The sequence below is a fragment of the Notechis scutatus genome, chromosome 1, assembly GCF_049901735.1.
Source record: "Notechis scutatus isolate UNSWTSFEM ecotype Mainland chromosome 1, rNotScu1.2, whole genome shotgun sequence".
NCBI classification, from domain to species: domain Eukaryota; kingdom Metazoa; phylum Chordata; class Lepidosauria; order Squamata; family Elapidae; genus Notechis; species Notechis scutatus.
The window spans coordinates 82,163,128-82,189,053 of record NC_142009.1 but is presented as its reverse complement, the minus strand read 5'-3'; the positions used below and the strand labels follow the sequence as shown (position 1 = coordinate 82,189,053).

Sequence of the window (25,926 nt, the reverse complement as noted above, 5' to 3'; positions counted from 1 at the left end):
CCTAAAGCCATGTTAATGCTGGGGATAGGCAAGGTTAGATGTAAATGTGTTCTAAATGTTGGCTACATTACATTATCATGCAAGAACTAGCCATTATAATGAAGGCCAAGTCTTTTGTGCCTTTTCCTGTGGCATCTGAAGGCATAATAAGCTATGAGATCTAGAAACATTCAACATTTCTACTAAATTTCTCCTCATGTAAACAAACACCAGCACATTATAAAGGAAATACAGAAATAGAAGTGTGTTTCTACTGTTTTGTGCTTCTTTCCAATTCCTTCAAGAACACCTGGGTATCATTTTCTGATTATGCACAGAGAAAACAAAAAGGTCACAAATTGGATCAAATGTAGCACTTGTCATCAAAACATAACCTTTTTTGTAAATTGGGAATAAAGTGTGCATGCATTTCCGAAGGTTGACTTATACATTTGATAAGAATATGCTACTGTTTAATAAAAACCCTTCCAAAGTGATTTCCAAAAAACCCTTCAAAAACATGAATTAATGGCCACATACATTAGATAGAAATTCTGTTGTTTAATTTTGGAATTGGTTGTCTGGAAGAAAAAAGCACCCCTACTTCCGATAACGTAAAGTTGCTGTTTACCTGTAACTTAATTTTTCTCTCCTTGTTTGCAGACTGGCTCCAATGCGATTGTATACTCTGTCCAAGCGCCATTTTGTTTTGGTCTTTGTAGTATTCTTCATTTGTTTTGGCTTGACTGTCTTAATAGGCATTGCAGGTAAGATTTTCACCTTTTCTTCCAATTTTTTAAAACTTGCTCCTTATTCTGTTCCTTGGCTGCATTTGTCATTATGTTACTATAACAGTGAAACCACTGAAGATATTCCTTGTTTGTATTCCTGATACAAAAAGGAGAAATGAATTTGAGGCATTACAGATCGTCCTTGACTTATGACCATGATTCAGCCCAACATTTCCATTGGCTAAGCAAGACCCCTGTGAAGTGAGTTTTTCCCCATATTACAACTTTTCTTGCCACAGATGTTAAGTGAATCACAGCAGTTCTTAGGTTAGTGACATGGTTGTTAAGTGAATCTGGCTTTCCCATTAACTTTGCTTGTCAGAGGGTCACAAAAAGAGATTGCATGACCCCGGAACACTGTAACCGTCATATATATGAGGCAATTGTCAAGCAGCCAAATTCTGATCATGTGACCATGGGGATGCTACAATGGTCGTAAGTGAAAAACAGTCATAAGTCACTTTTTTCAGTGCCGTTGTAACATTGTAATGGTTGCTAAATGAATGGTTGTAAGTCAAGAATTACCTGTACTGAAAGATACTAATTGTGATGACCCGGGAAGCAGCACACACATAACAAATTCCCAAACATAAATACATTTCCTTTAATGCCTCCAACTTGGCCCCACTGTTCAATTGTTCGCAATTGGAGATTAAACTCTTTCCAAAATAGTCTCTAAAAGAAAGAATTACAGTCCAAACTCAAAAAACAGATAACAGAGAAATAAAAAAACCAAAACAAACCGCACTGAAGGAATTTTCACAACAGACCAGGATAATTAATTATAAACTTCAAGAAGATAACAAGGCACAGTCCATTGGAAGCATATAACCACAATTGAGACTAGAGTTTCTGTTGTTAAGCAAGGCAGTTGTTAAACGAGTTGCACCTGAATGCACGATCTATTCGGCACAGTTAATTGAATCATTGCAGTTATTAAGCAACTCCAGTTCCCCCCACTGGCTTTGCTTTCAGAAGACAGCTTCAGAGGGTCATGCTATGCGAGACCCTCTGAAGCTGTCTTCTGAAAGCAAAGCCAGTGGGGGGAACTGGAGTTGCTTAATAACTGCAATGATTCAATTAACTGTGCCGAATAGATCGTACAATAGATCATAGAGCAGGGGTCCCCAAACTTGGCAACTTTAAGACTTGTGGACTTCAACTCCCAGAATTCTCTAGCCACGTTGGAGAATTCTGAGAGTTGAATTGAATTGAATTCTTTATTGTCATCATACGTATATACACAGTATACATACAACGAAATTCACATAACACCCAGAGACCAGACTCAACATACACACACACATGACAATCCCCAAACACACCCCACTTACCAAGGTTCCCCGCCTCCTAAAAACACACAAGCACCCACACAACAGACCAAGTAATACTGTCCAACAGCTCACTGATGGTGGTCCTTAAGTTAATTGTTAAATGCAATTATAGCTCTGGGATAAAAACTATTCAGAAAATGTGTGGTCCGGGTTTTAATTGTTCTGTATCTTCTGCCAGAAGGCAACAGTTTATAAAGATTGTAAGCAGGATGGGAAGAGTCTCTGAGAATGTTGTGCAACTTCCTTAAACAGTGAGATGCAAAGATGTCATCCAGGGCTAGTAGCTGGAGCCCAATGATATTCTGGGCAGTTTTAATGATTCTCTGTAGAGTTTTTTTTGTCCACTACAGAGCTGCTCCCGTATCATACAAGAATGCCGTATGTCAGACACTCTCAATGGTGCTGCGGTAGTAGGACAGAAGTAAATACTGAAATACATTTATCTTCCTGAGCATTCTCAGGAATTACAGCCTCGTCTGTGCCTTCTTTACAAGCATGTTAGCATTTATAGTCCATGAGAGGTCCTCCGAGATATAAGTGCCCAGAAATTTAAAACTACCAACCCTCTCCACCTCCTCACCATTTATGTACAATGGTAAATGTACATCTCTCTTCCTCCTGAAGTCAATTATAAGTTTTTTAGTTGTTTGGAGTCCACAAGTCTGAAAGTTGCCAAGTTTGGGGACCCCTTCCCTAGAGGCTGCAACAGTTGTAAATACATGCTAGTCACCAAGTGCCCGATTTGGATCACGTGACCTGAGGATACCGCAACTGTTGTAAGAATGAGGACTGGTCACAAGTCACTTTTTTCAGTGTGTCCTAACTTTAAACGATCACTAAATGAATGATTGTATGGGATGCAATTTCACAATGGGGGAGCACATTTGAGGGTCATGGGTGACTTTTTTGTTTCTTGAAGATTGCCAACTATCACTACTCTTAAAACATTAGTGTCATGCCTCTGTTGGAGACTGACTCCAAGGGAGAGGAGGAACAGCCAACAGGGAGTGGAAGTGTGGCTCCGGAGGCTGGGGAAGGGCAGAGGCCGCCTGGGCAGTCAGAGGAAGACCCAGGCCCATCCCCTCTTCATCCTAGGGCACGCAGGGAGGAACGGAGAAGGGAACAACATGGCTTACAGGAGAGGAAGCGGCCATGATCCCCCTCATTGGCTGCAGCTGGGGGAAATAGTATATAGGAGAGGCATTTAAAACACAGCGTTGCTAGAAGCAAAGCATGTTTTATTTCTGGCAGAGGTTTATCTTGGTTGGTGTTCTTCCAGCGGACTGTGCCTTGTTATCTACTTGAAGTTTGTAATTAATTATCCTGGTCTGTTGTGAAAATTCCTTCAGTGCGGTTTGTTTTGGTTTTTTTTATTTCTCCATTATCTGTTTTTTGAGTTTGGACTGTAATTCTTTCTTTTGGAGACTATGTTTGAAACTGTTTAATCTCCAACTGCGAACAATTGAACAGTGAGGCCAAGTTGGAGGCATTAAAGGAAATGTATTTACGTTTGGGAATTTGTTACGTGTGTGCTGCTTCCCAGGTCATCACAGCAGTTCACTTGCTGACCGTGGCTAAAAAAAGTTGTAAAATGGGGCAGGGCTCCCTTAACAACTGCTTTGCTTAATAATGGAAATTCTGCTCCCAATTCTGGTCGTATATTGAGGACTACCTGTTAAGTGATTTGTGATATTTAATGAGAAAAAGGTGCCTGAATAAAATGCAAGTAGAGGTAGTCCTCAACTTACAACCATTCATTTAGTGATCATTCAAAGTTACAACAGCACTGAAAAATGTGACTTACGACCGTTTTTCACACTTATGACCTTTGCAGCATCTCAATGATCATATAATCAAAATTCAGAGGCTTGGCAACCGGTGCATATTTATGAATGTTGATGTGCCCCATGGTCACATGATCCCCTTTTACGACCTTCTGATGAGCCAGAAGTCAGTGGGGAGGCCAGATTCATTTAACAACCAGGTTCCTAGCTTAGCAACTGCGGTGATTAACAGCTGTGGCAAGAAAGGTTGTAAAATGGGTGAAAGCTCAATGCCTATAGAGATTCTCAGTCATCCGAGTCAAGGTTGCCCCAAACATGCTTTTTTTCCAAAAGGCAACTGGACTTTCTGGTTTTTCTTTGAAGACAGCAGCTCTAAAGAATCTTCTTGTGATGACCAGGGGTGTGACACAAAAATAACCAAGTCACACAAATAGAAGAAAGTCCCTTTAATGCCTCCAACTTGGCCCCAATGTCCAATTATCCTCTGCTGGATATCAAACTCTTAAAGAAAATGCAGTCTGCACCCAAAGTAAAGTTAATTCAAAATAAAAAAACCGAACACATCACACTGAAGGAATTACTACAGCAGGCAAGGATGATTAATTGCAGACTTCTACCAGATAATGCAGCAACCACAGTTGAGAAGAAGCCAAAACACCGATAATCTCCGACAAGAATGCATGCTTTGCTTCCAGCAACTTTGCCATGCGCAGTTCGTCCTTTTAAACAGTCCTCCAAGCTGCAGCCCATGAAGGGGATCAGGGCCCCTTCCTCCCCCATAGACCACCCACTCACGTTTCTCCCTTATCTGCTCCTCCTTGCGTGCCCTAGGATGAAGAGAGGATGTGCCTGTGTCTTCCTCTGAATGCCCATCCGGCCTGTGCCCTTCCCCAGTGTCTTCCACAACCACCGGAGCCACACTCCCACTCCCTGTCAGCTGTTCCATCTCTCCCTCGGAGTCAGACTCCAACAGGGGCATGACACTTCTTGGATGAGAAACGAAACATCTTCAAAGAAAAACCAGAAAGTCCAGTTCCCTCTTGAAAAAAAAAAAGCACCTTTGGGCTAAAGCTCCCTTAACAAATGTTTCGCTTAAATTCAATTAAATTGATTAAAAAGGGGGTTCTGCAGGGTGACAAGGGCTAATAAGAATATTTCTGCAATTAAAAATATTTAGAAAATAGGGTAATATAGGTACTGATAACTTTTATTAAAAATTAAGGGGGAAAATATGCTGCGGAATCCAAATGAAAAGAATGTAACTTCTTAAAAATAATGGGTTATTGGGAATCAAGATGAGGGAATAAAGGTATATTTTAATCATTGAGGTGTCACACTCAAAGCAGTAAAAGGGGGGAAACCTATATATTTTTTTTTTCTTTAGTGTTAAAATTTGTATTAATCTAGAATTTATAAAAAGAATGTGTAATGGAAAGGGAATATGACAGAATAAAGAACCAACTAAATTAATAAGTTAATATAGACTATTAAAAGCAAGGAGAGACATTGGTAACCTTTTTTATTATTATCATTATTATTATTTTTAGGCAAACACATATTTATCTTTATTTTTAAAATAAATATTAAAGGATTATATTTGAAATAATTGAAATGAAACAAAAAGATGTTTCGATTGAGATTAATGAATTAGGCTAGAATTAGTGTGTTTGTTTCTCTCCTTACTGAAAATTTGAAATGGAAAAGGTAATAGTAGAAGTATGCATATATGAATGTATAATTGCTGTCATATTTGTATGTAAAATTGATGACCCGGAAATATGTTGTCCACTAAAAAGAGATTTTTGTTTTTAATGTGAAAAACTGAATAAAATTTGTTAAAAAAAAAACACCAAATGTCTCGCTTAACAGAACTTTTGGGCTCAATTGTGGTCATAGGTCGAGGACTACCTGTATTTAAATATAGGCTGCTCACACCCGATTTCTAAATACACATAGAGCATGCAGGGTTCATCTGCAGTTTGCTGACGAAACCCCTTCAGTACAGTTGACCTCCAGGGCTGCATATGTGATATTTGGTGTCATGTTGGAAGGGTGAACCTGACCTTTGTTATTCTGGGGAAGTAGGTGCTGATGCATATTCTTTCCTCTTACACAATTAGCCAGGGCAGAAGGATTTGCTGGCTTGAGCCTAAGTGACTGATACACACTGTTTGCTGTTAAAGGGTAGTGCAAAATTCTCTTTTTTGGTGAGGCTGGCAGGTTTTTCAGGAACTAGAAAAATTTTCTTGCTTTCATGGGAAGTTGATCCAATTGTCCTGCAATTTAACACAATATATTCCATTGTCTTATCTGAATGATGTGTTTGCCCTAAAAGCCTTAAATTTTAAAAAATTAAAATTAACTTAAAAAAAAAAAGTTTTACAGCAGGGGAGTCAAACTCAAGGCCTTCAGGCCAGGTGTGTCCCGTGGGATGCTTAGATCTGGCCCTGGGGGCCACCCTAGAAACCGGTGAAGAACCGGCCTGTAGTGCCTCTGCCAGCGAAAACGGAGATCAGGAGGGCTCTGTGCGGTCCTCCCAAGCTCTGTTTTTTGCTGGCAGAAGGTTGTAGGAGGCCGTCGCAGACGAAAATGGAGCTCGGGAGTCCATTTTCTCTGGCAGAGTGCTTAGGCCACTATAGGAGCCCCCGACACGAATGATGTTGAGCTGGCCACACCACCCTGGCCATGCTCCCCCCAGCCCGCCCAAGGTCAAACACAACCCTGATGCAGCCCTCAATGAAATTGAGTTTGACACCCCTGTTTTACAACATTTCTCAACGTCAATCAGCTTTAAGAGGTATGGAGTTCAACTTCCAGAGTTCCACAGCCATTCATCGGTTATGTTCTGTGCCTTTATGTCTCATTCAGGTCCCAGAGTCATTGAATGCATATCAGAAATACCGCCGATAAACAATGGTTCAAAGGTAAGCCTTGTTATCCTTGGTTTTGGATTTGATGTATTCTGATTTTATAGGCAATTTTTTTTTTGAAAATTTTATTTGGGTTTTCACAAAAACAAAATACAAATAAAACATCTTTTTTGAAAATAGCATGGTCCCAGGTTATCACTTCTTCATACAGACACAAAACTCAATTTCATGCTCATTTTTATATTCTATTCCATATCTTATTACCATTTTATATTTTCTACATAGTTTTTTCCCTCTTCTAATTTTCTCAACTTTGTTTTGATTATCTCAATTCAAATCATTATATTTATACTTTTGTCTGTCCTGTTACAATTTCACATTATCTTTTCTTATTAAACAAATTTTTCCCTGTAGTTACCAATTAGAGTATGACACCTTTATATCCTTTAATTTTATCCATTCAAGCTCTTATTTAAGCTTCAATGTATAGCTTTAAGATTATAGCATTCAATATAATACATAACTTCCAATCGAATTCCGCTTGGTACATTCTTAAAATAGACGCTATATTCTTAAAAAGAAAAAATTATATATATATGCAAATAAAACACATTCATTCCAATTCAATTCTATCATTAATATGCATTAAAATCTTAACATCTTTAACATTTCTTTTCAATTGAATATCATACTTCCTTGGGAACACTTATAAACTTTCCATAGTTAATTCTTTCCCCCCCCATATTTCTCACTTATATTTTTATAAATCATTACTAATAATTAAAAATGTTCCCTTTTAATTCTCTCAATCATTTTAATTCATTTATTTATTAACAAACATCCCACTGCATTACAATAAATATTTTACCCATCATCATATTTTCTAAAGTTATTTCTATTTGTAATATAACAAAGCTATCTTATGTACCTTTGCAGAATCCCTTTTACAATTAAATTTTCACCCATTATCTCTAAACAAACTTATGGTTACAATCCTTATATCTTTTCCCTGTTTCTCCGTTTCTTGTTTCTGTCTTTTACAACTTCTTTTCCTTGCCTTCTTCCCCCTCTTCTTCTCCCTCCCCTTTTTACCCCCTCGTCTCTCTGCTTCTAACTCTCTCATCTGTAATCCCCTCTTCTGTTGCTTTCTAATATTATACTTATCTTTCAAATTGTTCTTCTTCTTTTTGGTTGTTTTTTCTAATCTTAAACCTTTCACTCTCTTTCCCCACTTTTCTTCCCCCCCCCCACTTAAAATTATTTGATCATTAAAGATGGCTTCTTCTTTGTCCCAATCTTCTTGTTCTGCAAGCGTTTCTTGTTGCTTCTCATAGTTCCAGATCTCCATTTCTAAGAATTGAAACACGAAGCCGAAAGAACTTCTCCCTTCTTGTGCGTCTTCTTTCCATTTTTTAAGTTCCGTTTTCAGTTCTTCTAAGAGTGATACCATTTTAAAAACTTTTAAACAACCACCCAGTTAATTTTAGTCATCTAGATGCAAAAACCAAAAATCACCATGTAATCCAAATAATCCAAGGCTGTTTCTACTTGCTTCTTTTTTCCACTTTCTCTTCCTGGGATTCTATTTTTTTGTTACCAAGTTTCCATTAAAATGTATCTTTGAGGAATCTTGTTAAAATTTCACTGTGAGTTCCTTTTAATTACAGTTCCATTCCTTAATTTCAGGCAGTCTCCTCCATTTTTCCAGATCCTGCCCTTCTATTCATTTTTTTCTCCTTTCCAGCTTTAAAAAACTTTTAAATGTCCAGAAATCTTTATTTATCCCTTTGACTTTTATTTTCAGCTTAGATGCCTAGATTTAGATGCTTAGATTTTTTTTTCCAGTTTCTTACTTAAGTCTCTTAGCTGTCAGTATAAGGAAGGGAAGAAAAAAAACCTAATCCTTTCCCTTCTCTCTCTCCTTCGCAGCTTCAAAATCTTCTTTGGGAACAATGTTGTTAAGTTTAAATTCCAGGGTACCTTATTTGTTGCTTTTGCTGTTTGATCCGGTCAACCAAAACTTTCTCTTCTTATCTTCCTCCTGCACATTCTTTTCCGGTTGAGTTCTTCTTTGTGGTGGCCATTTCTGACCACCGCTACAACTGCCTTCAGGAAAGGGAGTAATGGCCAGCTGGGGAGGAGAGATGCAACTCTCCTCAACCCTGCAGGGAGTCTCCCCCCTCTTCACCACCTCTACGGGGTGGCTTAGCCCCGAAACCAGCCGGCTCGGGGCGCTCCAGCGGCGAGCACGGATCGAAGCCTCGGAGAGACGAGGTTTCGGTCTGTCACCGAAGAAGCTCAAACCGGAAGTCCACTTTATAGGCAATTTTTAACCAGTATACAAATAACATTAGATAAAAAGCTATCATTCCAACAACTTCTTACATTCAGAATAATATTAACCATGGCATTGGGCTTATCTTGAGACTACGGCTTGCACAACTGTTCGGTAGCAAAGGTCAAGTCTCTTCCTACTGCACCCAGGTTGTGACTCAAGGTAACACCAGTTACCTTGTTCTGTCTGCTTCCATACCCAATACAGATTGCCCTCCACTTACAACCATTCATTTAGTGAACACTCAAACTTACAACAGCACTGAAAAAAGTGACAACCATTCCTTGAGCTTACGATGAGCATAGCATCCCGATGATCATGTGATCAAAATTCAGTTGATTGGCAACTGGCCAATATTTATGACAGTTGTAGTGTCCCAGGGTCATGAGATTGCTATCGGAGACCTTCCCAGCTGGCTTCTGACAAGCAAAGTCAATGAGGGAAGCCGGATTCACTTAATGACTGCATGGCTCACTCAACTGCAATGATTCACTTAACAACCATGGCAAAAAAAGGTTGCAAAATTAGGGGTGACTCAACTGCCTTGCTTAGCAGTGGAAATTCTGGTCTCATAGTTGTAAGTCAAGGACTACCTGTAAACCATGAACCCCTTTGTCTTCATGAAATGCAGATTTTTAAGATTTCTTAGGGACCAGAATATGTTTTATGGCTAAGGACAAAACAATGAAACTCTTAGCACTCCTGTGATAAGCACCGAGGGGTTTCCGGGTTGAAAGGATTAGCCGGTGACATCATTGCCTGGGGAAAATCCAATAGGGGGTTCCTTTCATGTCTCTGGCAGGAGCTGGAGCTCAACCCTGCCCCACAGCACCATTCGGATCTTGAACCCAGGCTTGCTAATCTCCAACCCAACGTCCTAACCTCCAACTCAGCTGTGCTCCATGAATTGCAAGAATGACATATTTTCCTTTAATGAATTACATTTGGATAATGCTTTTAATTGCTGGAGGTGCATTTTTAATCCATGCCCCTTTATTTCTGAAAACATTTTCACAAACTTGGATCAGGTAACATTTGTACTATTAACACTTAATAGATACTGCTAAAAAAAGTGGACTAGCTTATGCTTCCACTAGAATGATTTTTAGTGAGAAGATTTCACACGATTGCACCTTTGTCTTCCATTTTGTTATAGACAAAGTCGTTTCCTTTAAGTTCGCCACCAGTATCTACTTATAATCAGAAACTATGGCTTACCTGTACTGTGCACTTGGAGCAACCTTCTGGTAAGGATATTTTTTTTAGTTTAGTTGTAGATTGCTGTTCTGCTGCATTATTTTAATTACATGTATACCTGCTAATGTTATATAGCACCGGTGTCCAACCTTTTGGCTTGCCGGGGCTGCATTGAATGAAGAGGAATTGTCTTGGGCCACACATAAAATATATATAATATAGTTGATATAGATAAATCACCTAATTTAAAAGTTTATGATTTTGTAAGGCTGCATTACTTGCTGTCCAGGGCCGCATGTGGCCCATGAGCCGCAGATTGCACATGCCTGATGTACAGTGTTTGTGTCCCATTTTGGTTTAGCATGAAAAAAACAGACTCATATCTGATAAGCTGGTTTTGTATCCCAGTGTTTTAGGTGGTTGATAACTCTGCCTCTCCCTCTTTACATATCAAGAAGCCAATAGAAATGGGGAGTTAGTAAGCAAGGAGTGGATTGCAACATATTACCCGTTACTAATGGCAAGATATAACTAGGCAATTTATGTACCAAGACTTATTGTAGCTGGGGAACATATGTTGGAAAAATCTTGTTCCTGAAATCAGGTTGCCAGGAGAAGATGATTACATTGTTTCTGTAGTTTGGGTTAACTAGGAAAATACATTTTTCCATGGAGGAAAATTCTCCTGAAGACAGACCATATTGCAAAATGTTGTTTCCTTTAACTATATCGGTTGCATATAACTACCAGCATTTGCTGTGTGTACCATGTACCTGCTAGAGTGCATGTCATTATATATTTTTAGTTGTTAAATTTATATACCTGCCCATCTCACAAAGATGATTCAGGACAGCATACAACCTTAAAAAAAAATCTAAAATAATAAATTCTCAAGTCATTGTATACTTTTAAAAAGGATGGCATGAGGGCAAATAAATGAATAATAGTAGTTACCTGAAGATTAACTTAGTGTTAAGCAGCTGATATATTAAACAGAAGTAAAGAAAACTGGGTATGTTGCTAAAGGAAGATATTTGTTCTTAGACTGACTCATGGAAAGAAGCAATATTTAAAAATATTTTCAAACCCCCTCTATATAAAAAGATTGGGAGAATAGGTGTATAGATTACAAAAGGAGTAATATCCTCAGGAGATGAAAAGATGAAAAGATACTGATATATTGCGGCCTTGTCACCATAAGTTCTTTTCTCATGCATCAGTTTTGTTTTGCCACAACAGATTAGGTTTCTAATCTGCTTTAGCTAGTAAGATTTTTTTTTAAAAAAATAAGCAAGGTAAATTTCCCCAGATAACGTTATGTGACACATTTCACACATGTAAGACAAATTTGCAGATGCATGAAATGTACAAGAGCCAGTAATAAAAGAGCTAGAATTCATGAGCACTTTTGTTGGTCCAAACAAGCTGAATCTTGACTTCAGAAATATCATGCAAATATCAGCCTAACTCAGCCATTTGCTCTCCTGGTGCTGGTTGAATATTACAAGTGTCATCCAACATGTCTGGAGGATATCTATTTGAAGAAAGCTATCATAACTTATAGAAGAAGATTGGTAATTGCCTAAAAAAGTGCCAATTTGGAAGCATATTTCAAAATGAACAAGTTTCAATAGTCTCTTGCTGACTTGACTGATTCTGTACTTGATACAGAATGGTGAAAGATGGTGTATTTCCATCTTTCCTGATTTATTTTTTTCCTCTATGTTACACTATTCCTCTTATAGGAGGGGAACACAATCTGAATCCCTGGTGACAGGTGGCTTCAAAACCCTAGGACAGGGATCCCCAATCCCCAATCTGTGGACCGGCACTGGTCTGTAGCATACCAGAAACTGCTCCACACAAACAAGCAAAGCTCCATCTGCAGGATTCAGGCAGAACATGAAACCGTGACCCCCCTGGTCCACGGAAAAATCTTTCTTCATGGAACTGGTCTCTGGTGACCCAAAAGGTTGGGGGCCGCTGTCCTAGAGGTTGTTAATAAATTGAATCTTTTAATGTAGATGGGAGAAAGTAAGCAGTCTTATTACCTATATTTGATTAAAACAAAACAAAAAATAGTTTTTGTCATGGCCTTTCCTAGGTTCTTTTAGAGCACAGGTTTCAAACTTACGACGTCATTTTGCCATCATGTGATGTTTCGCAATGTTTTCCCCATTCGCAGAACTGGGGTGGGCGTGGCCTGCATGTGACATATGCGGCCCGCGGGCCACCAGTTTGACACCCCTGTTTTAAAGCATTTCCCCATGCAACTGAACTGGGGGGGGCAGTCCATGGTTCAAAATAAGGTTCAATCACAAGTATTTGATTTAATGTTTCAGATAACAAATTGGATAGTTTGAAAATTAGCTTTATTATGTCAGTTACAATACGTGGAGTACTAAAGAATGCAAGTGTACGGAATTATAACAGAGAAACTCACAACCGGACAAGGGTATTCAACTGTGCTAAGGTAAGCTCACTAACATTTCTTTTTTTTTTTCTTAAAAATGCTAAAAAGGTAGATGTGAAATCCTATACTTGTTAGAGAAATCCACAAATTAATAATTCGTTTATATGGGTAATCACAGGTTCAACAGGAGTAGTGATGGCAATATGTTTGCTAGAAATTCTAAAAAAATATTTTTAGTAAAGAAAGACAATACTATTTTATACAGATGAGTTCTTTGTCAGTAACATTTTTTTAAAAAAAGAGGCTGTACCTAAACAGTATGTGTTTTAAAACTATTCACACATTCCCAAATCAAAATGAACAAGGTTATTATTAATCTAACCAATTTTCATGTCCCAATTTACAGGATTGTGATGAAATTATTGTGGTTCATCTTGGCTATTTGAATTTCACTCGTTACAATATCGTTGTTACCTTTGACAAGTTTCCTGAGATCTACCACCTGAAGAGTTATAACTTCACAGTAAGTATAAATACTGTATATATGTGTGTGTGTATATGTATGTATGTATGTATGTATGTATGTATGTATGTATGATTGTATATTTGTGTATGTATGTATGTATGTATGTGTATATATGTGTATATGTGTGTGTGTGTGTGTGTGTGTGTGTGTGTGTATGGCAGATGATGGCAGATGAGATTCTGCTGAAACGTTGCTACAACTTTAAAAGAACAACTACAATGACGTGGGAAAATACCCGAACAAAGCCGAATGCCATACATGTAAGTACCCGCGAAAACTTAAGAATATATATATGTATATGTATGTGTGTGTGTGTGTGTGTGTGTGTGTGTATATATATATGGTATAAATAAGTATAAATAGTAAAAGTAATTAGAAAATATAGGTTCAGCTTTATGTGGAAATCTTTTTGTGTTGATTTTCAAAAGAAAACTCTGAAGCAGTTCACAGTAATTATAAAATCTTTCTGAATAAACTAGTAAGCAGAGAATTGCAAATATCTGTTTGACCTTATTTTTAAGGCGTGGAAGAAATCCCCTTTTTAAAACACTGAATAGAAGTAAATGACATACTAAACATGATTACAATTGACTTGATTCTGAATCTGACATGACTTATACACATATGACTTGATATAAAAAAGACAAATTGTAAAGTGCTGGTCTGAAAAAAAGTCTTGTCCTAAGTGTAATTACTAAAAAGTAAATCGGAGATGCTATTGAAGAGCAAGGGGAGTAGAGTTGCCGACTGCAAGGAGGGATTGAGAAAATTATTTCCTCATCCTTTTCTCTTCTGGAGTATGATAAATTCTGTTTCTTGCAATAAAATAAATAATTAAAACACCTTGAGCAGTAAAGAGAATTGGATAATTAGACAGATCAGGCTTTTCTAAATACTGATGTATTTGCCTGGCAATAAATGGACTCCAAAGAAACAGGAAACAGATCACAGAAAGGAAAGAAGTCCAATGGTAGTACCTTGACAGGTGGGGGGAAACCTTTTTATTTTCCCCAGGCACATTTCAGAATTTGGCAGAAATGGGGAAAGAGCCTCTAAGAATCTTAATTCCTGTTGGAGCAATAGCATTCCATATTATTATATATATTCATGTTTTAATTTTGTAAAATGTATTTCTGAAGCTGAGTTTGAAATAGGATTAGAAGAATTAATAAATGGTGGTGAGTTCCCAAATGTTGATGGACTTCAAATTTTGGCTATTGTTCAGGAGCAAGCAATTAATTTGCCAGGGATTTGTAATCCACTGTATCTAAAGAACGGTAGACAAGTGAAGGGAAATTGATCCTGTCCACATGATTCAGATGTCCTCCAAATAATGTTTACATTGTAATGTGTGGATTGACATCTTCTGTCTATGTGAAGAAAGCTCCACCTTATTGGTTCAGTCTAGTAGATTATCTCTGACTGAAGGGAGAATTAACCAACAATATTATGGCCTTTCTAGAGAAGCATTTTTAATGATGACTCAGAAATGTGCCTGAGATCTAGAAGCCCAACTGGATCAGTCTGCCCTACCCAAGAACATTTTCCTGAGCTGTCAGGCTTGTTTTTCAGTTCAGTAAGACAACTACACCACGTAACTGTGCCTAAATTCCAGAGAGCACTAACTGTAGCAGGCTTTCAAGTACTCCTTATGGCACTTCTTGAGATACAAATTCCACTTGAGCTTGGTGGAGAGGGGCACGATTCTGGGAGTTGAAACCCACAAGTCTTAGAGTTGCCAAGTTTGGAGAACCATGCAATATTGTATTTTTTATAAGGATGCAAGAACTTGTTTTTATCACTTCCCAGTTAATAAAATAACCAGGCAACTCCAATTTATTCTGTGCACAGCTGGTACCAGACTAGAGTTCTATTTATATGAATGTGGCCAAACATTGTTATTAGATATATACTTTGCTCACATCAATAAACTATTCACAATCTACTACTAATTGTTGTATTCTGATCAATAACCATAATAAACATACACATCTATGTGCATTTGAAGGTCCGTCAGTAGGAAAACAATATTGAATATGCAAGTATCATTGATGTTATTTTTATTCACAAAACTTTTGGTTAACAACCTGACATCTTTTATTTTCAGTGGAAAATGTATAACCCAGCCTTCTCCCAAGTGGAAATCTGGTTCCGATTTGTCTTTGTGGTTTTTACTTTCATAGTCACAGTGAGTATCAGCTTTCTGTTTAGTTTTAATAATATATTTTGGTATGTTTGCCTGTTTAAGACAAATCAGTGTCTGTTTAGGTACACCTGCTGTTGGTTTAATTCATCTCAACATATTTTTACATCATGGTGACCAAAACTGGATGCAGTATTCCAAGTTTGGAAGCTTTCATGTTTCTACCCCTCCTCTTATGCTGAACAGATACCATATAATTGTTCTTCCTTTCTTTGCAGTGTCTCTTTGCTCACTCCCTGCGCAAGTTCTCCATGCGAGATTGGGGGATAGAGCAGAAGTGGATGTCAATCCTCCTCCCCCTGCTATTACTTTATAATGGTATTTATTTAAATTATATCCTGATATGATGGGATTTGGGGGTTATCCTACTTTCACATGTGAGAGATTAATGAAAATTAAAATTCCAACTAAAATCACTAGGAAAAATTAGGCTTGGCAGATCAGCATAATCTGATGGCATTTTCAGATTTGATTAAAAAAAAACACATTTTGTTTGGTTGTTCCCATTATTTAATATCAAAATAATTAAGAGTGTTTGAAGTAGCTGAAAAGCTTTAATATGTGGAATTAAGTTAACCTCTGCTATCACTCAGTAGAAAAAAAAAAACTAATTAGTGAAATAGGCCAGCAGCTTATTCTAATTAAAAAGAAATGTTGAAAGATGGAAGGCTTGGCAAAACCCATTTCTTCTAAAATATAATGTTCAGAGAGCCTGTGCTCAGGATGGCTATCTACATCTCTGGACTGCCTTCCTATGATAGTTTTGAAAATGTTTTGAAAATATGGCTTCTTAGAAAAAGAATCACGGAAAATTGGCTCATCAGAGTTGTAGTTGTCATCATTGTGGCTGTTTTGTTATTTTTCATTTTCAGTATGGTACACTGCACAGTGTTTTTCTGCAAATGAGCAGAAGTAACAAGTAATATACCAATTTGAATGGAGATTGGTGTCTTGCTTAAGAAGGAGTTCTAGAATTCAAGGGAGCCATTGGGAAGTTTCCAGTCCTTCTGTACTCACAAGCATGGTCTCTGGTGCATGGGTATTTCTGAAAAAGGAACCAATAGCAATGATGCATCAGGCAATATCCTGACACATAACTGTGGAAATAGAGATGGCAATCTAACTACCTTCCATTCCTTTGTTAGTTTTTTATTTGTATCTGTGCCTATGAGTCAGTGTTGACTCCTGGTGACTGTGTGGACCAGGCCCTGAAGTTTTCTTGGCAAGGTTTTTTGAAAATGGTTTGCCATTGCCTCCTTTCTAGGCCTGAGAGAAAGTTACTGGCCCAAGGTCACTCAGCTGGCTTTGTACCTAAGACAGGGCTAGAACTCACATACTACTGATTTCTAGACTGATGTATTAACCTGTCTTAACCACTACATAAAATTGCTCCTCCTTGATAGACATTTCCATTATTTCTTTCCCTGCTTGGTGCAATTAGTGTGACTTGCAAGGGTTTTCTTTGTGTATATATGTGTGGGTGGGTGGGTGGGTGGATTGGTTCAGTTGTTACGCAGTACCTTTGTCCAGTTTTTGAAAATTCCCGCTCAATTCCAATTCCTGGCCATTTTCACTTGAATTCTGCTGTAATAAGCTGGGATGGGAAAAAAAAGTCAATTTCTATACAAATCCAGCCCAAAGTTTAGCAAATGTTTTCTCAGTAAATTGCCTTTTAGAATACAAGTGTTTTATATCTGTAATAAAGTATGTTAGAAATACCATATAGAAAACACCTGGCACATGTTTCATATTGTTTTTTTAAACTATTGTGATTGCATAGGGTTCAGATGTGTTGATCTATACTTTCCAGCATACCTGAATTATATGGTGCATTACCTGAATAGCCAATATATCGATATTGGCTAGGCTAGCTTGAGTTTATGTAACTGAACAACATCTTGGTCTTGATGCTGTAGAAAAGACAGAATATTCTTATGGTTGGTAGTGGTGATGTCTTCTGACTATCCCCCTCTCCCATTCTGTTACAGACCCATTTTTCCCCCTCTCATTCCTAATCAACAGCTGGTTTCCTGGAATGCTAGATGACCTTTTTCAGTCGTTGTTCTTGTGTGCATTGCTGCTGTTCTGGCTTTGTGTCTACCATGGGATCAGAGTACAGGTGAGGATTGACTTTGGACTGTAAGTAAAGTTCTAGACACTGCATTTCAAAGTGATGCAGCGTCTAGAGAAATGAAAGTAATTGGAGCTTTTTACAATTAATACAGTAACGAAGGATGGGATTAGGGAAGTGGAATGGATAAAGTGAATAGGACAGTTCTTCTTCCTGTAAAATGGTGGGAAACCCAGGAAAGAGATAAAGGAATTATTGCATTACATGGCATGAAATTGAGCAATAAAATTTGCTGCTCTAGATTGTAGTAATAAGCAATCAACTTGGTTGCCTTTAAAAGGGGATTGTACATATTCTTGAACAACATAAAAGAAGAGTGCTAGAAAAGTTGGGTATTTAATCTAGCACAGTTGTTATGATAGGAGTAAAATAATATTTCAGTGTGGTTTATGCTCTGTGATAATACCTGTTTTGTTAAATACTTAGAAAGTATGATTTTTATCTAGAAACTCTACAAAGTAACTAGGCTAAAAGATGTTGGTCTAGAAATATCTACTGAGCTTCATGGCTGAACAATGATCCTCCTAATCCCAAATTCCAGCCAGTCATTAAATCTTTTCAGTGAAACTTGCTTGTTTCACTTAGCAACATGTGGTACTTAACAGGTGTTGAATGCTGGTATTTTGCCAATGGAATGAACATTATTGCTGAACAGAATTCTATCCTTAACTCCAGTGTATTGCCTCTGGAGTACTGGGGCAGCCTTCAGAATAAGTGTAATGAACAATTATGGGACAGGACATGGGAGAAGAAGAGGAGGAAGATAAAAGCTTCTTTTGTTCAAAAGGAAATCCACTTACATAATTTTGGATTTAGCTCTATGTAGCCAGTAGCCCAAAGAATTTCCATTATTCATAGGGTAATAAATAATATGCCTTGAAAAGGGCTTGAAAACCTTGGCTGAATAAATCTGTTGTTTTGGTTCTGCCCTTCTGGTCAAGTTAATTACACAGTTGTTTATTTGGTGGCTCCTTCTTCAGAACTCACACTGAAAACAGTGTGTCATAAATGATAACATTTTGATTGAACAAAGTTTCTATAAGACAATGAAGTGCCATAGCCAAGGGGCCGACTTGTTACACTGATCATCACTTTGGAGGTTCTTTTGAAGGAAATAACATGTTTTACAATCCTGAATTAAAACAAACACATTAAAACAACAGAAACAACAGTTCATTGCTTTACTTCCCTCCAAAAAGTATGCAACCGTTCACCGAATTTATCTCCTCTACAAAGGAACATCTGCAACCATAAGTGAGATCTGCCAGATTTTGCAAACATTGGTAGTTGTGTTTCTGCAAAGAAACTGACACAGAGTTGACAGCTCTTTCTTAAAAAGTAATTAAACTTCAGTCCGACGTCTTCTGCTATTAATAAAGAAAAAATATTTGGGAGATATATATTCTTCTTGCATTTAACATCAAAATAGAAACAAAAGGATTCTTGCTCTATTTTAATTAAAAAATATTCTTACAGAGTTGTAACTGATTTTTGTAATGCAAATCCAATACGGTTGTCACCTTTTCTTTCTTTTTTCCATTTTTTAGGGAGAAAGAAAATGCATGACCTTTTATTTTCCAAAATTCCTTATTGTTGGTCTCCTGTGGTTGGCTTCTGTTACACTAGGCATATGGCAGACGTAAGTAATTTACTTCTTTTTGTTCGTTAAACACTAATTATCTTTTTCCTAATTCAAAACAATTTACAAAATTCAGAATAGAAACAGTAATAATATTAGAATGGATACTAATATATTAATAAAATGAAAAAAGGAGCTAAAATTTTAATTTTAAAAAGGCCAGAAAGAGATCTTAGAAAATATTTTAAACGTTCTGGAAAAATGAAAAACCAACTATATCAAGTTCAGTCCTTACTTAGATTGTTACAGATAAATGTTTAGATTCATGATCATAGCATGCTTTTTTTTTTTTTTAGGGTCAATGAACTACATGATCCAACATACCAATATGAGATTGACACAAATAATTTTCAGGTATGTTAGGATAAAGCAGTTTTGGATTTGCATAGGAAATGATGAATGAACTCAGGTTTTGAAAATAGACCTGTTTTTAACCTATTTAACTGTGTAAAAAATTTGCTTAATCCACATCTAAAATTATTTGTATATATTAGGGAAAATTGTACCATAGCTTAAACTCTGTTTTCAAAACTACGACTGCAAAAAAGATTGAAAAAAAATTGGTTTACTTCTCTGGGAGTGCAATTTACTTTGAAGATAGCAAAATTGAGCCATGTCAGCATTACGTTTATTTCTATCCTAAATTTAAGATTTATTCTTAAGATTTTTCCTTTTTATTTATCCCAGTAAATTTCTGATATTTCTAATATATCTTTTGCTTTCCTCTTCTCTTTTTCTCTTTATTTATTGCCAGTTAGCATATATATATATTCTGAGGTTTTTGCGGGTATTTGTATGTGGATCTTTGGTTATTCGGGTTTTCTCCCGCGTAAAATTGGAAGTATCTAGGCGACGTTTCGATGAAGTCTCATTCATCATCTTCAGGCTTGTGTCTTCGGCTTTGTGCTTCTCGGAGTATAGAATCCACTATAGAAAAAGCTGGAACACACTTCCTCACTAGTCTAACACATAAAAGCCACAGGTCATAGCATCAACTTCAATGGCACCAAAACCCTAGCCACTATAGAAAACCCCAGCTACAGAATTATCAGAGAAGCCATAGAGATTGAAAAAAGACCTGAAAGCATGAATAGAAGAGATGACTTCACCAGACTGTCAATTATCTTGAAGCCTGCACTCTCAAACAAAAAAATCTCCACACCACAAGCCAGGCAAACACCTGGGCACAAACAGACTCCCCCTGATACCTCCAGCTCAAACACACCCCAACCAGGCACCCAGATGAAACCTAGCTTCCTCATAAATGATAGCCGTCCGTTTACTCGGAGCCAAGCTGCACTAAAAGCCTCCAATACAGGAAACACAATGTTGCCAGCCAATCAAGACAAAAAAAGCTACAAAACAGACAGAAGATATTAGAAACACCAATCAAGCAGAACACAGCAAACTCCAAGACCAATAAACACAGACCAAGACTCCCAACCAATCAGGATGAAGAAAAAACCATTCTGGCACAGCAGTAGGCTAGCACTAAATTTAAAACAGAAACGGCTGTGAAAGTCTCGACTCACAGACGAACACTATAAGAAGCCTGATGATGGCAGATGAGATTCTGCCGAAACGTTGCTACAACTTTAAAAGCACAACCATAATGACGTGGGAAAATACCCAAACAAAGCTGAATACCATACATCTAAATACCCGCGAAAACTTAAGAATGTATGTATGTATGTATGTATGTATGTATGTAACACCCATGAAAAGAAGTTCTGCTATCTGTGAATTTTTAGGAATTGTGCACATACTCCAGAGAACTGCTAAATTTTATTTTAAAAATGCTATTTTTTACTTCTTTTCTCCATTTTGAGGTTTTTCCCATATCAAAACCAACATGCTGTGCTTCCCATCCAAAGATCCTAATTTTATAGCTTCCAAATAGATTGGACTACCATTTCCCATACCTGCTAGCTAACATGGCCTTGGTATTGGGTTTAAATAAAACAGTATTACATTCTCTTCTTCTAAGACTCCGTTCTAAGATTCTGTCGTCACCTGCTCAAACCCCTTTACCCTCCTTACCATCAACTAACCTCTATTGACCTCACCCCATTCCTAAGAGGTCTGTAAGGGGCGTGCATAAGCGCACAATCGTGCCTACCATCCCTGTCCCCTATTGTCCCCAATTATTCGTTCATATTTCTTGTATTTAAACTTATGTTTATTCTTGTTTCTGTTGTATTGTAAGCTTTTGACAAATAAAATAAATAAATAAATAAATAAATAAAATAAAATAAAAATAAATAAGACTGTTGGACCAGCTTATAAAGATGATGGTCTCTGTGTACAATTTGGAGATTCTCAACGTAATGTCATTCCCAATAACTGAAAATAAAATGTAAAATGGTCAAGACTTCACTGAAGTCCTTGGGGTGGGATTATTGTAATCTTGCAAACTTCGGTGATTACCTGAACTTTCAATCAAGTAAAAATAAGGATAGTGTTCAATGCCTGATACAATTGTCAACTCCTGGCATAATGCACAGATGTGGGAGAAAGAAAGTGTAGTGCTATCAAAATAATAATCAAATGTTTTTAATTGTGTTTTTGTAACAGGGGATGAAAATCTTCTTCCTTGTGGTGGCAACAGTATATATTTTGTACCTTTTATTTCTAATAATCCGGGCGTGCTCAGAGCTTCGGAATATGCCCTACGTTGGTAAGCTCTATTCTTCACCTGTGATTTCTGATGATGTGTTGTTCTTCTGGAAAGATACTTGTGTTATTTTTCAAATAACTCTTTCCTATTCTTTTCTCAGATCTTAGGTTGAAATTCTTGACTGCGCTGACATTGGTAGTTCTTATCATTAGGTGAGATATTCACTTGAGGATATTATTCAGTTGTATCTAAAAGTGTGCAAAATGCTCCTTTTGGGGGATGGGCCATGTTTGAAACACAAATTACTTCCTGTTTTGGAAGATATATGTCTGTAAAATAACCCTAACCCCTTCCTTACCCCTCCCTCCTCCTGCTCTGGAATGTCTGGGTCAACTCAGTCTGGAAGAAAAACACAATTTCTGACATTACCAGACTAGTACTTTTTGCAGGTTCCTAATATTCTATGTGAAATATGAAATATGTGCAAGGTATTAAATGCAGTGGATCATTGGATCAACCTCCCTTGGAAGCAGATACAGTGGTACCTTGGTACTCAACTGCTTTGAAACTCACTGAATTTGGTACTCAATCATTTTGAAGCAAACATTTTGTCCTGGTATTTATTATTTGCTTGGTACTCAACACAGAACCTATCGGCTGCCTCATGACTCACTACATTATTCCTTATGGAAAAAAATTGGTACTCATCGTGTCGCCTGGAATCAATTAACAATGAGTACCAAAGTTCTGTTGTACCAGATAGTGCACTTTGGTAATATTTTCTTTTGTGGTACTGATGGTAAAATGAGGAAACTCAATGAACAGAATTAAAACAAAAATTGAAAATATACCTATAGAGGAAAATGTAATAAAGAAAATATTAGAATGTGCTGAAATGGATAGATCAGGCTTGTCCAACCCGCGGCCCACGGGCCGCATGCGGCCCAGGTTGCCTCGTAATGCGGCCCAGTGCCCACCCCAACCTTCTGGCAAGAGCCAGCGAGGAGGAGGAGGAGAGGCAGGCACGAGGCGGGGCGAGGCGAGCACCACGCCAAACAGCAACAGAAAAGGCGGGCGCCGCCTTTGCTGCTTCTGCCCCCGCTGCCGCCGCCGCCGCTTCTGCCCCTGCCGCCACCCCCCCACCCCGCAAAATTTGGCCGGAAAATTAATAAAAAATAAATAATTAATAATAAATAATTAATAATAAATATAATTTATAATTTATTATATAATTTTATAATATAATTATTTTATAATAATTTATTATATGTGCGGCCCAAACCAAATTTTCATCTTCTAATGTGGCCCAGGGAAGGTGAAAGGTTGGACACCCCTGGGATAGATTAACATTGAAAATTAAGGATAAGGGACAGAATACTTTTTAATTTGGGAATTATTTTATCAGTGGCTAGAAAATAGAAGCAGAAGTGAGAAACTTAGAATGGAGAGGGATATGTAATCAAAGATGAAATAAATGTGTAACTGAATAATGAAATATTGAATAATTAGGATAAGTAAACACGATGATTAATAGAATTAGAGGATAATGTTTATAAATGTGATGTTCATATGATGTTTATAATGTTTGATATTATTAACCAATTATAGATAAAGCTGAATAGAGTGATAATTAAATAATGGGAAATGTTTAATAAGTGAAGATCATGGTGAATAGATTTTGAGAATAATAGTTATAGTTATTGTATTGTATAATGTACTACTTGTATTTAAAAGAGATTGTACCCAAACAGTACACTGCCGTTGTAGATGTGGAAATTTTATATATAACAAAGAAAATTGCATAATAAAAAGTAATAATTAAAAAAAAAAGAACGGAATTAAAACAATCTGTCTAGACATTCTTGCTGTGTAAATTTTACACCACTGCAGTCAACCATTAATATTTTAGGGAGTGTTTTGTAAGAAATCCTACAAGATTAAACACAACTTTTTTCATCTCCATAGTTCCCCTGAAGTATGTGTATGTCTTATATAACTTATTCCTACTTTATATGGGCACTTGTATTAATCTTGGAGACGTATGTTTATAATTGGCCCATTTGCAGCTTTCTGTGATTTACTTGGGAAATAGTTTCCTAATGTTAATTTCAAATACTGATTTTTATTTAATTGCTCTTGGAATTAAAAAGGATCTTAAAATGTAGAATGAACTTTGATTTCTTTTCTTTTCTTGCAGCATCGCTATATTTTATTTGCGTTTTGGAGCACAGGTTCTTCAGGACAATTTTGTGGCTGAGCTTTCAACCAATTATCATAATTATATCCTTTCACTGTGACATCCTGCTCAAAGTTTCAATCAAATGGTAGGGCAATCATAATTGAAAAGACTAATATACAAATAAATAAGATAGGCTTTATATAGCCCATTATGTAAACTCTCAACAGTGACAAAACCCTGTCATTACTCCGAAGCCTACAGTTAATATTCTCTGTTTCCATTTATGTATCCCAAAGATGCTGTTCAAAAGGCAACTGGACTATCTTGGTTGTTTTTTCCTTGAATACATTTCACTTCTGATCCAAGAAGTTTCTTCAGTTCTGGCTGAATGGTGGAGAATGGATTCATTATCAGATTATCAGTCAACCATGACCTGGATGACTGATAATCTCCATAGTCATTCCATGTATATAAATTTAGACTCTTGTACCCTGTGACATTTGGGTTACTCAAATAATATGATTATTATTAAGTCTTCCTGATTGTTTAATTCTTATTTGATTTATATGTTGAATACACTAATATTTCACTATCAGAATATCTCATTGATTCAAAGTTTAATTTTAAAAAAAATGTTTAAAATTCAATAGTAAATTAAAATAAAACAAAATAATGAAATTATGTCAGAGAAAAAGGCTGATATGCACAAAGATTAAACCTAGCAATTCAGGATTGTTTGCTTGCTTGTCTCTTTTTCATCATGGTGGTGAAGATCTTCATATTGAAGGCTAGGAGAATTTCCAAGGTCAGGACTTCCAAAGGCTACAACTACAGGGAAGGCCCTTTATGGGCATCCCAAACAAATGTAGATTTAAATGCTGGTGGGATGTTGGCAAACTTTTGTTAAGCAGTGGTCCCCAACCTTTTGGGTACCAGGGATAAGTTCCGTGGACTGAGGTTTTCTGCAGATGGAGGTGGTGTGGTTTCGTGTGCTGCATGCATCCCATGGATGGGGTTTCCCTTATTTATTTATTTATTTGATTTGCCAATTGTTTACAAGATAATAAGTATAAGCGTATACATAGTTGTGAATACATGAAATGGGTACATATAAGAAAAATAAAAGAATAAGAGAAACAATAGGACAGGGACGGTAGGCACGTTGGTGCGCTTATGCACGCCCCCTACAGACCTCTTAGGAAGGGGGTGAGGTCAATAGTAGACAGTCTAAGGTTAAAGTTTTTGGGGTTTGGGGAAGAGACTACAGAGTCGGGTAGAGTATTCCAGACGTTGACCACTCTGTTGCTGAAGTCGTATTTCCTGCAATCAAGTTTGGTGCGGTTTACTTTGAGTTTGTATCTATTGTGTGCTCTTGTGTTGTTATGGTTGAAGCTGAAGTATTCATTGACAGGTAGGACATTGCAATGTATGATTTTATATACCATGCTTAAGTCAGACCGAAGACGGCGTAATTCAAGGTTTTCTAGTTCTAGAATTTCAAGTCTGGTGGCATAAGGTATTCTACAACGAGTAGAAGAGTGGAGAACTCTCCTTGTGAAATATTTCTGGACTTTCTCAATTGTGCTAATATCAGATACGTAATGAGGGTTCCAGACTGATGAACTGTATTCGAGTATTGGTCTAGCAAAATGTTTTGTATGCTCTGGTTAGTAGTGTGATATTACCAGAGAAAAAGCTACGTAGGATTAGGTTAACAACTCTTAATGCCTTTTTGGCTATGTAGTTGCAGTGGGCTCTAGCACTTAGATCATTAGAGGTGAGTATTCCAAGGTCCTTTACAGAGCTTGGGTCATCAACAAGTTCTTGACTATTCAGCTTGTATTTTATTTTCTGATTTTTTTTGCCAATATGTAAGACAGAGCATTTATTTGTTGAGATTTGAAGTTGCCATTTGTTTGACCATTCAG

General features: G+C 37.1%; 1 protein-coding gene across 2 annotated transcripts in view; it reads left to right on the top strand.

The window, feature by feature from the left end:
* Window positions 1-25,926, top strand: part of TMEM181 (transmembrane protein 181) — a 39,810-nt gene that overhangs the window by 6,522 nt on the left and 7,362 nt on the right. For both annotated transcript variants that reach the window (XM_087969548.1, XM_026675267.2), the window contains exons 2-14: window positions 643-746; window positions 6,757-6,812; window positions 10,250-10,340; window positions 12,633-12,763; window positions 13,110-13,226; window positions 15,337-15,417; window positions 15,651-15,750; window positions 17,421-17,551; window positions 19,111-19,202; window positions 19,499-19,556; window positions 21,777-21,879; window positions 21,980-22,031; window positions 24,017-24,099. In XM_087969548.1, coding sequence (XP_087825674.1) covers window positions 643-746; window positions 6,757-6,812; window positions 10,250-10,340; window positions 12,633-12,763; window positions 13,110-13,226; window positions 15,337-15,417; window positions 15,651-15,750; window positions 17,421-17,551; window positions 19,111-19,202; window positions 19,499-19,556; window positions 21,777-21,879; window positions 21,980-22,031; window positions 24,017-24,099 — 1,199 coding nt within the window. The remainder of the gene's footprint in view (window positions 1-642; window positions 747-6,756; window positions 6,813-10,249; window positions 10,341-12,632; window positions 12,764-13,109; window positions 13,227-15,336; window positions 15,418-15,650; window positions 15,751-17,420; window positions 17,552-19,110; window positions 19,203-19,498; window positions 19,557-21,776; window positions 21,880-21,979; window positions 22,032-24,016; window positions 24,100-25,926) is intronic.